Raw genomic sequence first — 12,451 nt, 5'->3', positions numbered from 1 at the left:
ATGCACACACACGCATGCACGCACGCACGCACGCACGCACGCACGCACACACGCACACACGCACACACGCACACACACACACACACACACACACACACACACACACACGTGAAAAAGCAGATAGTGGGTCATAGTAATCTTTGCACTGGAAATAAGTAGCAGCGCAGAGACAAAACTGAGTACCTTTAGACACTGATCAACCATGGCACGTACCAAGCCTCTCCAGAGTTGCTGTGTTTTCCTTGCACTGTTAAGTAAGTGGTGAATGCTATATCACTTGTGCTGGGCAATTATACCATTACCAAGAACAGAGGATTATACAGTTATTATTGATTACATACGTTTTATAAGATGTTTTTTAAGATGTTCTCTGTGAAACATTATTGGAGTCAGCATTTTTCAAATGTAATGTAAACTAGTATAGAAATGTATTGAAGATTGATTATAAAATTAACCCTAAATACAAGGTGGGTTTGCATGCCTGATAATGATGTGTTACAAATGACTGAATAGCAGAACATTTTAGGGTTAATATATGTATGTAAATATGGTTTAAAGCTAGGTTACCAAATTGTTAGAGATTTGGGCAAAGGTTAAGCCACTACATTTAGTGGATTCATTTATGTAGATAAACCATGTGCATGTGCATTCATGTAAAACATTTCCACTCTGTTTGTAGTGATGAGCAAATCGGCACTGATCGGCAAAAGCCACAGCAAAGGCAAGAATGACCCGGTGCTTCAGTACGTGCTGAACAACTCAGTGAGAGAACACCCAGTGATGGAGAAACTACGACTGGTATGTTCTATTACAGGACCATTATGTATTACATTTACTGTACTAAATCATTCAATGACCATGACATGTCATCAGAGATTAAGAAAACATGCTTCACTGAAATACCAGCTTCTCCGACAACAATGCTACAGCAAAGCATACTCTCCTTTTAAAATATCTGTTGCGGAGCGGAATGTCTGGTTTTGTTTTGGCTTGTGTGATTCCGCCAACTGACTATTTCTCCAGTACTATTTTAAAGAACACAAACACAGCATGCAAGCCGCCATGGAAGTAAGAAGATTAAATGGACCAACAGAGATAATGTTTGATTCCATTCAACGTAAGAAAGCATTAATGTCCTTCTAAAAAGCTGCATGACCAGAGACATTGGAGATGCATTTGGAAGATTAAGGTGCCAAGAGTCCAGAAGGATTTAAAAAGACAGATACCAAGTTGGATTATTTTCTCCTGTCCATTAGACTGCTGTGCACTGTGTGCTGACTATGTTTGTGTAGCAGTTTTGGGCTACTAGTAAACGAAGTTTCAATATTCAGCATCACTGGTCAGCTTTTTATCTCAAGGCGAGTCTGTTACGCAATGCCTCGCAACTGTAACAATATGCTTGCACGTGTTGTCTTGTGTGTATGTGTGTGTGGTGAGGGGATTACCGAACGGGCCTACCGGGCCCAGGACCAGGGGCCTATGAGCTCAGGGGGCCCCTAAGCTAGAGCCTCTGCGTGAATATATATATATATATGCGTGGTTTTATAATCCGTCGGCTCAGAACCTGTACTCTCTCTTCTCTCTGTTGCTCTTCCTCTAGTCTAGATCATCTGCGCTCCCTTCTCCCCTTCCTGTCCCTGCTCCTCTCTCTAGCTCATCCTCACCGTCCTCAGCCTCTCGTATTAGCGGCACCTGAGCAGCCCTCACTGGCTTCACTTGACACTGGTGAGGGCATGTCATCATAACTGATATCTGCAACAAGGAAGAACAGTAGAATACTACCCCAAAATAGGTGTGAAATTATTTATGCCTTATCTGTTAAATTGAACAATGCGTTATCATTATTGGGGCCTGGAAAGAAATGTATCAGAATTCAGTGTGTAGTCTTTTTTCGGTGCATTGGGCTTGTTTTCGGGATAACAGACTTAGCTTTGGCTAACGTACATTGCTTGCCATTGTGAAAGTTAATGTTGAGCTCCTCTTGCACTCATTCGTGAAGGTTCAGTGTCCTTGCAACCCATGTGAGTTTGGAGAGGAGGGCACGCTATTTGAATAACAATATTTTGAATTTGGAGTTGAGTAGCCTACCAATTTTAAATATATCTCTCTTTAAGCACCAGTTCACCCGCATGTAAACATCTCATGCTGCTTGGATTTTCTGTTTAGATATTCAGTGTGTTGATGGTTAAATAGCTAAAGTGGAACTCTCAGGATATTCAGCACATTCATGTATAATCGGCTTCCTGATGAAACCTGCTATCCACCATTTTGGCCAAAATGAGATTAAACATCAGAGTGGACCAAAATCGGATGGGGCATATCCTGATAAAACCTGCAATGTCAATCTTAATTTTGTGGGGTAGCAACGACACAATAAAGAAAAATGCTTAATCCTTTGCTTCTGATATATGCTGTGATGAAAACTGCTATATCCCAATTTGGTTAAATGTTGGTTTCACCTTTGACCCAAGTTGTCGCAATGAAGCCTGTCATGTTATAAAGAGCTATAAAAAAGTGATCTGATTGGGTCATACTGAAGTTATGATGAGATCTGGCATTTTACAAGCCCTTTAAAACCTGCTATATCCACAAAATATTTGTATATATACAGAATAAAAACCTGCTATCTCCCCTAACTCTGTCCCAAAATGCAACATTTTGATAAAAGTTGCATTTGTTGATTAAATCCAGCACACATCTCTAAATGAAATACAATATTGATGGTACAAGTCAAATTTCTCCATTGCCTTAGATTGCCTCCATTGACTCTCTATTAAATCAGTTTTTTGGCTTTCCTGAAAAAAGGTATAAATGCACATAGCAGGTTTCATCAGGAAGCCGACGTAATATCTTAATCAAGTGCATTTTGCTGTTTAATCACTAGATGGCAGCATGGGGTTACAACAGATAGAATAACCGCAATAGAGTGTGGTAATGTTTAATCATTCAACAATTATTTGTAGAACTTTATTCATGTTCTTCTCATACAAGTTGTATATTTATCCTCTGTGGTCCCAGTCTGACACCATCACATCTTACGTTGTCTGTGTTTTGTGTTTTGTGATTGCCTACAGTGAAGCAATGGGTTGTCACAATGTTTTTGTACTACCATAAACTGATCCCCGTCTCCTCCCTTTCCTAAAGAAAACCATGGAGGATCCCTGGAACATCATGATGGTTCCCCAGGAACAAGCACAGCTGATGGCAAACCTTGTGAAACTCATCAAAGCTAAAAAAAACTATTGAAATAGGTAGAAAATATAAGCAAAACCTGAATCACAATTGATTTAGTGTCAGAGTAATTGTAATATGTCAGAGCTTTAGGAGAAATGTGAACTAGTAAACACAATATTAATGAACTATACAGGAGAGATAAATTGTGTTTAAAGTAAATGCCCTGACCTTTCATGAACTATATAAATAAGTTTGGATGGATAAGATGGGTTGAGGGGCATCTCTTCATCTCTTCATGGAATTCTTCTGCTTCTTGTCTCAGGTATGTATACTGGATACAATACCCTGAGCATGGCGTTAGCAATACCAGAAGATGGTAAGGTGGTGGCCTGTGAAATTGAAGAGGAATACGTCAACATAAGCAAACCCTTCTTCAAAGAGGTACTGCAGTATAGTTTTCTCAACCTGTACTTCTCTCCTTTTTGATAGTTTTGTCCCTTCTATATGGCTATACGGTCCTTTCTATATCCTGTAACTGTAATGTCATTTTTACTGCACCAATTCAGTCTTGGCATCATTGTTTGCTAAAGCAATTACTTTCTCATTTTCGACAAATTTACTAACAAGCAATTCATTATGTGGCTGTGTAATGAAAGTGCAGGACAACTGCTGAGGATCCATTAAAAGTGTCTGGGTGGCACAGGGGCAGAGGAGGCAGATATGTCAGTCAGCCTGACCTAAGAGATGCTGAGAGACATGAATGAGGACGTGGGAGAGGTGGAAAAGTCCAGCTCCATACCTGCAGAGTCAGGCAGACATCCCCTCTGCAGTGTAGTCTTCTGTCTCTGGGGGCCCAGTGGGTAGAAATATGAGCGAGCTCTCTGAGAAACATAATGTATTATATCACAGAGACAAGGTGTGCTCTGCACCAGTTTCATACAGGGTGAGAGCATTAAAGAAGGGAATGGACAGGGAATAAAGCCTAATGAGTTTGGATGAAGCATCTTCTCTCCTCTCACCACCACCACTCTCTCTCTCTCTCTCTCTCTCTCTATCTCTCTCCTTCTCTCTCTCCCCTAGGCTGGGGTTGAGGACAGAATAGATATTCGTCTACAACTTGCTCTAACAACCCTTGGTAAATAAGCTAAGCCTTAATAGAAATGCACACAAATGACCAACTTGTCAAAAGTTAACCATCCATATACACAACAATACAAAAACAAATACTCTTAGATTGGAAGATAATAGTAAGCATTGATACTGATGAAAGCATGTCCCCAACGCCACAGATGAACTCCTCGCTGCTGGTGAAGCGGAGACCTTTGACTTTGTTTTCATCGACGCAGACAAAAAGAGTTATGACGAATACTATGAGAGGTCCCTGCAGCTTGTCAGGAAAGGAGGCATTATAGCCATTGACAATGTGAGTATGTTAAAAACTGCAGCTAGATAAGTCAAATATATGCATTTAGTTCAGGAAGTCACAAATGATTTAGAGGGGCTGTTTAGAGTTATTTTCTCTTCAGTTGTATTATTCATTGTTATGTACCTGTATAGCTTTAACATGAATTGAAAGACGTAGGTGTGGTATATTATTACCTAGTTAATTACCCACACCATCACACTCACACGGTTAGTACCATGCCCAGTCACAGCTGAATCTCTTCCTCTTCCAGGTCCTCTGGAGTGGGAGGGTTGTTTTCCCAAGCGAGGATGATATCACCTCCAAGACTCTTGACAAACTAAACAAGAAGTTGCATAACGATGATAGGATTGACCTGAGCATGCTTACTATTGGAGATGGACTGACCCTTGCCTTTAAATGCTAATTCAGATTTGTGCGCCCATATATGTTTATCACTATATACTGTATGTTATCCTAAATCTATGCAGGTGTATTATCCATGTCATTTACTGCTTTTGGTAATTACTTAAAAACAATGCTATCCTTCATATTGTAAGAAATACAAACTGTATGCCTGTACATTAGATGCATTTACAGCACTGAGAGATGCAGCACATAAACTTCAGTTGGTAAAATATTTTCAGGTGTGTTCAAAATGTTTCTATTTTTACTAATGACTGCAAATATACATGTATACATGTAAGTTCTGACCCAGACCCTGAACTAAACTAAAAAAAGGAAAGAAATCAATTCTTACTTGCAGTGTAAGTTTTGTAATTCCACTTTAAATATGAATTTGCTAGTACATTTAACACTACTAACTATAGCAACTCCATCCAGAACAACCCCAGGTCAACACAGGTCTCACTGATATCTAGGCGAGGGCCCAGTTACCAAGTCACTCTTTCTTATCACTCTTTGGTTTCACTACTTTCTTTAGACAGTTTAGCCATCAGGATTAATGCAGCATCATTCAACATCTTCATTATTCTATAGCCTATTCTTTCCAGATCAGTGAAAGAATAATCATCCTTCATACTACATTGCAGTAGTAGTGTAACATAGCACAGCAGATGTCCTTTAATGCTGCTAATTCAATCATCAGTTCTGTTTGCTTTACAGTCTTTTTGTATTCTGCTGGTGGAGTTCATGTATACATGGTATTGTCATTTTTGTAAATGACAAGACGTAAATGGCACTGATCTCAACTTCCTGGAGATCATGTTTAGTGAGAATATCCTCATCTCACAAGAGTATATGGGTAATTTAAAAGAAAGTGGACACGTTTTGGCCTAAATAAAACTCTTGCAGTGTTATAATGCCAAGTCCCTTGAACACCTTAAACCAGCACTGCAGAAAAATGCTGACTGTGCTAAAAACTAAAAGAAGTGCTGTGACCTATGCAAACTTGGCCTGGGTGCATCACCATATGGGGGATGCTGCTGCAGCCAAGTCCTACCGTACATCCAGAAAGTAAGGAAGACTTATGTCACCTTCCCCGGGAGCTCACCAGCTGCTCTGGTGCTGTGGGCACTCAGTGAAAAGGCCTGGGCTCTCACGCGCTCCTCCAAAAGATGCACTCCTACACCCAAGCTAAAGGAAGCGCCCGGGAGGCCCTCCTGAAAGAATAGGATGACAAGGAATGGAAATCAGGGTATGCCTTTGCCCTATACCGTCTGGAGGGCCTGGAGACTACAGAGGACACGAGGCTCCCTGTCGCAGTTTCCCCAGCATCTAAAAAAAGCCCTGAACCTTGACCTACGCAATCCAATAATCCATGGTTATCTGGGCCTGAAGTGCTATAAAAAAAAACAGAAGGAATGCAGAAGCCTGGGGGCACATGAGGGAAAGCCCCTGGCATGGCACCAGGCAGCCTGCCTGTTGTTTTACAGGTGGCCAAGTTCCTGAAGAAAGAGCAGTCACATGACATGGCACCGATGTGCTGTTGAGGTCCTGAAGAGGGCGCCAAACTCTCAACACTAAATTGGCAACGATTACCATTGGAAAGCAGTCGGAATGGGACAGCATCACAACCCCAAACTCCTTACGTTGTGCATTTTCCATTTTGAGGAGGGAGCTCGTATGCAGAGGGGAAAAACACAGAGGAAGCAGAAAAACATTTCCTGAAACTGTTTGGCCTTCCTGACCTTCATCCTATAGACCAGTGGTTCTTAACCTTTTTGGAGGTACTGAACCCTGCAAGCTTCATCAGTGCATTCGTCGAACCCTTCGTAATTTGAAAAATAAAAAATGATTGCTTCAAAACGACATTGCTAGTGTGAACCGGGCTATACTGATTACTTGAGAAGGCTCCAAGTGTTCACTCTCATTCCATACCTTGTCACTGGACATCTCAGTAACATGGAGCAGGGTGCCATTGCAGTCTATGTGAGAGAATGGTTGTAGGATTTGAAAACTCCTAAAGCCAATTCACACTTAAAAATCACATCCAAAGTTCTGCTACACATCGTATACAATGCATCGAACACACATTTTGATGGCCCGTCTACCTACCCATTTCTCTAGTAACACATAGCACCAAACACTTTCTCATCATCCTCATTATATTTGTAGGCTGGCATTACTCTACTATTTTACTATCTTCCTTTCTACACCCTGCAACCTGTATGTATGCCTGTTGTACATCTGCCCCATGTATGCCAATAGAATGTCTGTCTGAAGTATTTGCTTGATTCAACAACTGCTCCATCACCTATCAGCTGTTAGCCAAGTTGAATGACGGTCTGAAATGGGCAAGGATGAGAAGTGACACCCCGCAAATGTGTTCCATCAGTAAGGAAGAGAAGTTTGAGATTGATGGTGAGGTGATTCTTTCTCTGGTAGGAAAACCTGTGAAGAGTTAAGGCAGTGGTACAATTCCACACTCAGTAACCGAGAACAGGTTACAGAGCTTAGAGAATTCATTGTTAAGGCTATTAGTACTATTGATAAGACCTTCTTGCTTCCTGAACTCAACTTGTGGTGCTTGCGATTCTGGCTTTTGCCACTCAAAATATGGCATTTGGCTGTGTATGAAGTTACTAATTAAAGGTGGATAAATGTGAGAGTCATGAATAAGGCATTAAGGAAATGGCTTGGGGTGCCACGTTGTCTAAGCACTGTAGCATTGTATGGCAAATTCATTTTGGAGTTACCCATGATGAGCTTTGTGGATGGGGTTCTAATGTGCTAAAAGCAGCTTGGAGATGACATTAGTCTAGGAATCCAGTAGTCAAGAACACTGCCCTAAGGGTAAAAAAGAAGTGGACTCAACGAGAAGCAGTTCAACATGCACAAGGTGTATTACAGCATAGGGATACCATTGGGCTGGTACAGAGTTCTCAAGCAAAGCAAGGACAATGGCTAAACTGGCATGGTGTTGAGACAAAGAAGATCAGCTCGAGAGAACTTTGGGCTATGGATGCTAACTGCATTCAATTCATCGTTGGAGCCACTTATGATGTCCTCCCAACTCTGCAGAACCTCAGTCAGTGGGTGGGTGAAGACGGAAGCAGCAAGTTGTGTTTGGGTGTTGGGTCTTTAAAAGGTGCCGTGGCCTAATAAAAACAAAAAAACAACATTGCTTGCTCAAGAGGGTTCAGGCCTTCAGCTCTGTAAAGCTCTTTGAGACAATGTCGGTTGTTACTGGTGCTATATACATTCATTGAATTGAGCTGAAGTGATGCTATGGCAACTATGATCAGATTGTCATTCTACTAAGACTGTGTGAGAGCTCATCTGTGGAGAAGATTCATGTAAATGAAAGGATATGAATTCTGCTGTTGAAACTCTCCCAGAATTAAATAGCCAACTCTGTCTCTCCTCTGTGTGAGAATAGTTAACATTAACTTACTCCTCTTTGGTGGTTTTCTAAAACATAATTTTTCACATCACATTTTTATTTTTGCTGCTGCTGATGTTAATCCAAAGGTCTCATGACTGAATGCCCTCCATTACTATTACTGCTGGACATTATGAGCTAACACTATCCTACACTGACTTGTATTTTATTGGCCATGTGCATTCAGAAAGCAGGGAATATTTGACCCGCCCCCTCACTCTCCATGGGTGCTGTGGGAGGACATAGCCTACGCTGGTAAGGGTGGTTTAGCTGAGTCGTTGCATTTAAGCACTATGGACAGTTCCTCCCCGCAAGCTAAGCACTCGCCGGTGAATATAAAGCTATCGCTCACCCCTGCAGCACGGTACACAGGCACCAATCACTTGCAGGATGGAACGTTTGCTGTATTCGCCTAGTAGAAGAACCGATGTGGTGGAACATCGATATCATTCCACGCGTCCTACATCACCTTCAGCCTTGCTGACTCCCAGCGTTGGCGCCAAGTCAGCCGAGTTGATGCACAGAAGCAGTGGGACAGTGGGACTCCAATTTAGACCAGCTCTAAAATCAACCCGTTCTTTCGATGACACCAACCAATTCTCCAGCAGAACACCTTTGAAAATGAATGAAAAAGAAGTGCTGCGCGGCCTGAACGATCGGTTCTCGGGATTTATTCAGAAGGTCCGTCATTTGGAGAGTCAAAATAAGGAATTAGAGAGAGAAATCGAGGAGATAAAACAGCAGACACAGAGCTCTGCATCAGTTTCCAAAGAGTATGACCCAGAATTGAAAGAACTAAGAAAACTGGTTAATGAAATAAGCCTTCAGAAACGCCATGTTGAATTGGATTATTATAATATGGAGGACGAATTCCATTCCATACAATTTAAATATGAGCACGAAATTCGCACCAGGTCGGACGCTGAGAATACAATTACAGTGCTGAAGAAATACATCTGTGACGCCAATTCTGTTAAAATGGGACTGGACAGCAAAGCACAATGCCTTCAGGACGAAATGAATTTCCTAAAGAAAAAACATGAAGACGAAGTGGCAGAGATGATGGCCCACATCAAAGAAGCCCAGGTTACACCAGAGGCAGTTGACTTTGGAAAAGGTGACATTACCTCAGCCCTAAGAGACATCAGAATTCAGCTGGAAGGTTGCACAGTGTCAAACATTTGCGATGTCGAGGCAGCTTTCCGCTCACAGGCAGCAAAGTTGACCAAAGCCACTGAGGTCAGTAGGGAAGCACTCATGGCAACGAGACAGGAAATTAGCGAACACAGGCGCATGCTGCAGTCAAAAAGCATCGAGATGGACTCTGCCAAGGGGATGAGAGAGGCTCTGGAAAAACAACTCCATGGTCTCGAGGAACAACACAATGCTGAAATAAACCACTATCAGGTAGGCTAACTATTTCAAATGAAAGTGTAGGCCTATCTGTTTTAACTGGTATGTGGGGGAAAAAAACTATAATTCATTGTCAGCACTTTCATAATCAATAATACACACCATTGTATTACAGAGCACCGTAAGACTGCTGGAGCACGAGCTTTACAGTTCGAAACATGAGATGGCTGAACATCTTCAGGAATATCAGGACTTGCTAAATGTGAAAATGGCTTTGGATGCAGAAATATTTTCTTACAGGTGAGAAATTCAAATATAACTACATAGACTAAGACAGAAATGGACCCCACACCGATCTCCTGCATGATTAAACTTCTGGCATACTTAGTTGCAACCCAAATATACCGTACATGGCTTGAATATGAAGATGATCTTTGGTTCTTGATTAGCTGAATCTGGTGCTTTGTAGTTGAGCCTGTAACTTGATACTGAAGTAAGCCAGGTAACTTATTAAATGGAATGGAATAATTCACCACTAATAATAACACCCCTAAAGCCTAGATAAATTTAGTGGACAACCTGGGATACAGATTATATTTCCAGTAAGTCAGGTTTATTGCAGTCACGATATAACTGAAAATGCTGCTTGTTTCTTTTTCATCAGGAAACTCCTAGAAGGAGAAGAATGTCGCTATTCCATCGTCACAGACACCAACATATCAGTTCCATACATTTACAGGCAGTCTCCGGTCTACACTCTGCCATGTATCGCAAGGCATGGGGGGACTACTCGAAGAGCAGAACCTCAGTATAAGTTTGTTGAAGAAATAATTACAGAAACAACAAGAGAGGATGTGGAAATTGATGAGACTGACTCTGAAGAAACTGTTGGTGATGGGGAAGGAGTGGAGAAATTAAGCAGTGAGGAGGAGACAGCTGTAGAAATACAGTCTGGAGAAGCTGAGGAAGCTAAGGCCCAGGGGAAGCCATCAGAGGAGGTGTCTGCAAGCACAGAGAATGGTGCCCATCCTGAGGAACACAACGGAGAAACGGAGGCTGAGCCTGCTCCATCAGATGAGACCAAACAGACACAGGAGAAGCCATCAGAGGAGGCCTCTGCTAGCATAGAGAATGGCACCCATCCTGAAGAACACAACGGAGAAACGGAGGCTGAGCCTGATGCATCAGATGAGACCAAACAGACACAGGCTGACAAGAAGCACAGTCAAATGGATACAATGAAAGGTGAGAGAGATACGGAGGAACTTCAGGCTCCTTACACCAATGGTACCTCAGAAGGAGACAAGGCCTCCAAAGCAGATGTCCAAACAGGGGACAACCCTTCTCAGGAAACAAAAGATATCACCGCACCGACAGACAGGAAAGGTGACGACTCTATAAAGCAGCGTACCTTTGCAGATGAGCAGAAACCGGTCTGTGAGGGCCTTAATGACAGTCAAGATGAGTCTGCTGGGTCATTCAGTCTTGTGTCATCAAATGCAAATGCTCATGCGCACAGTAAAATAATCCATGGTGAAACGACTGACAGTGTAGAAAGTACGCCAGCAAAGGAGAGAGGAGACACACCAAAGTCATTGGGTGGCAACGCTGTAGGTGCAAAGACAATTGAAAGTGAAGTAATCACGCCTACAGTCCAGAGCGCTTTCACAGACAGCCCTGCTCCAACAGAAAAAAATAAGGAAGAGAAGCTGAAAGCCCTTGAACAGGGAGCCAAAGCAGAATCAGAGGTGGGTGCTGATGTGAATGCAACAGAGGGAAACACACAGCAAAGGGGGAAAGCATTGAACGACCCAACAGGAGAGAGACTGCAGTCTGTGGGAACACCCCAGACTGATTCAACGGACAAGGCCAGCACTAAAAAGAGCACAGAAACAGCTAAACAAGAATCCAGCCAAGCTAGTGACACTGGGAATAAGGAGACTGCACAGAAGGAGGGATCACAGAAAGGCCAACCAATGGCACAAAGCCCTGAAGAGAAAACAGACAAGGTGAAACCTCTGGAAAAGCAACAAACAGCTGAAGAAGTCAGTAAAGAACAAAGCAAAGAGATGACCAGTAAAGGCCAACATGGAAAGGCTGGAGAAGAGAAACGTGCTTCCAAGATGGACGTGGACAAAAAACATAAAGCAGCAGAAAACACCAAGGGTGAAAAAGATTAGAATCGGCTTAACCATACTGCAGAGGACACAGAAAAATGTGACCAGGTTGAATTATTTCAAAAGGATTAAGACGAGAAAGGAAGACTGAAATGAAGTTGTCTTCCAATATAAAGTGGCTAAGATAAGGTTGGACTGCATGATTGTTCTGGCACAGGCTCATCTGAAAGCAAGTGTATGGCTACTTACCCATCAATGGGAGCTTCAAACATGAATGTAAATTGATGCATGTTTAGATAAAGCAACTTGCATAAGAAAATGAATGCATTATATATTATTATTCCATTAGTGCCATGCATTCCATACTTTTGTGTTTTGTTAGAATGCTCCAGGATAATAAATGTAATTTCAGCATACTTAAGTCTTTGTTGTGCAAGCTGCTGTTTTGGAGAAACCACTACAGTGTATCACTAAGGAAGTGTTAAGCATTCTAATATAGAACCTTTGCTACGATCCAATGCCACATTTGTGGACCACATGATTTCACTAACCCTACAATTT

General features: G+C 42.1%; 2 protein-coding genes across 2 annotated transcripts; both read left to right on the top strand.

Annotated features, from left to right (window-relative positions):
- Positions 1 to 202: 202 nt before the first annotated feature.
- Positions 203 to 5,003, top strand: comtd1 (catechol-O-methyltransferase domain containing 1; the record flags this gene model as incomplete). Its single annotated transcript, XM_080849168.1, is given in 8 exon segments — positions 203 to 254; positions 680 to 798; positions 3,145 to 3,231; positions 3,233 to 3,251; positions 3,497 to 3,615; positions 4,255 to 4,309; positions 4,464 to 4,597; positions 4,851 to 5,003. Coding segments are annotated over 8 exon segments (738 nt in total).
- A 3,807-nt stretch (positions 5,004 to 8,810) lies between these two features.
- Positions 8,811 to 11,953, top strand: LOC308373448 (uncharacterized protein; the record flags this gene model as incomplete). The annotated part of the gene is made up of 3 exons (XM_080848955.1): positions 8,811 to 9,827; positions 9,949 to 10,073; positions 10,438 to 11,953. 3 exons carry the CDS (start codon positions 8,811 to 8,813, stop codon positions 11,951 to 11,953), a joined length of 2,658 nt encoding a protein of 885 aa, XP_080705081.1.
- Between the last annotated feature and the right edge of the window lie 498 nt (positions 11,954 to 12,451).

This window comes from Sprattus sprattus (assembly GCF_963457725.1).
Source record: "Sprattus sprattus genome assembly, chromosome: 12".
In the NCBI taxonomy this organism is placed as follows: Eukaryota; Metazoa; Chordata; class Actinopteri; order Clupeiformes; family Clupeidae; genus Sprattus; species Sprattus sprattus.
This window is presented reverse-complemented; position numbering and strand designations above follow the sequence as displayed.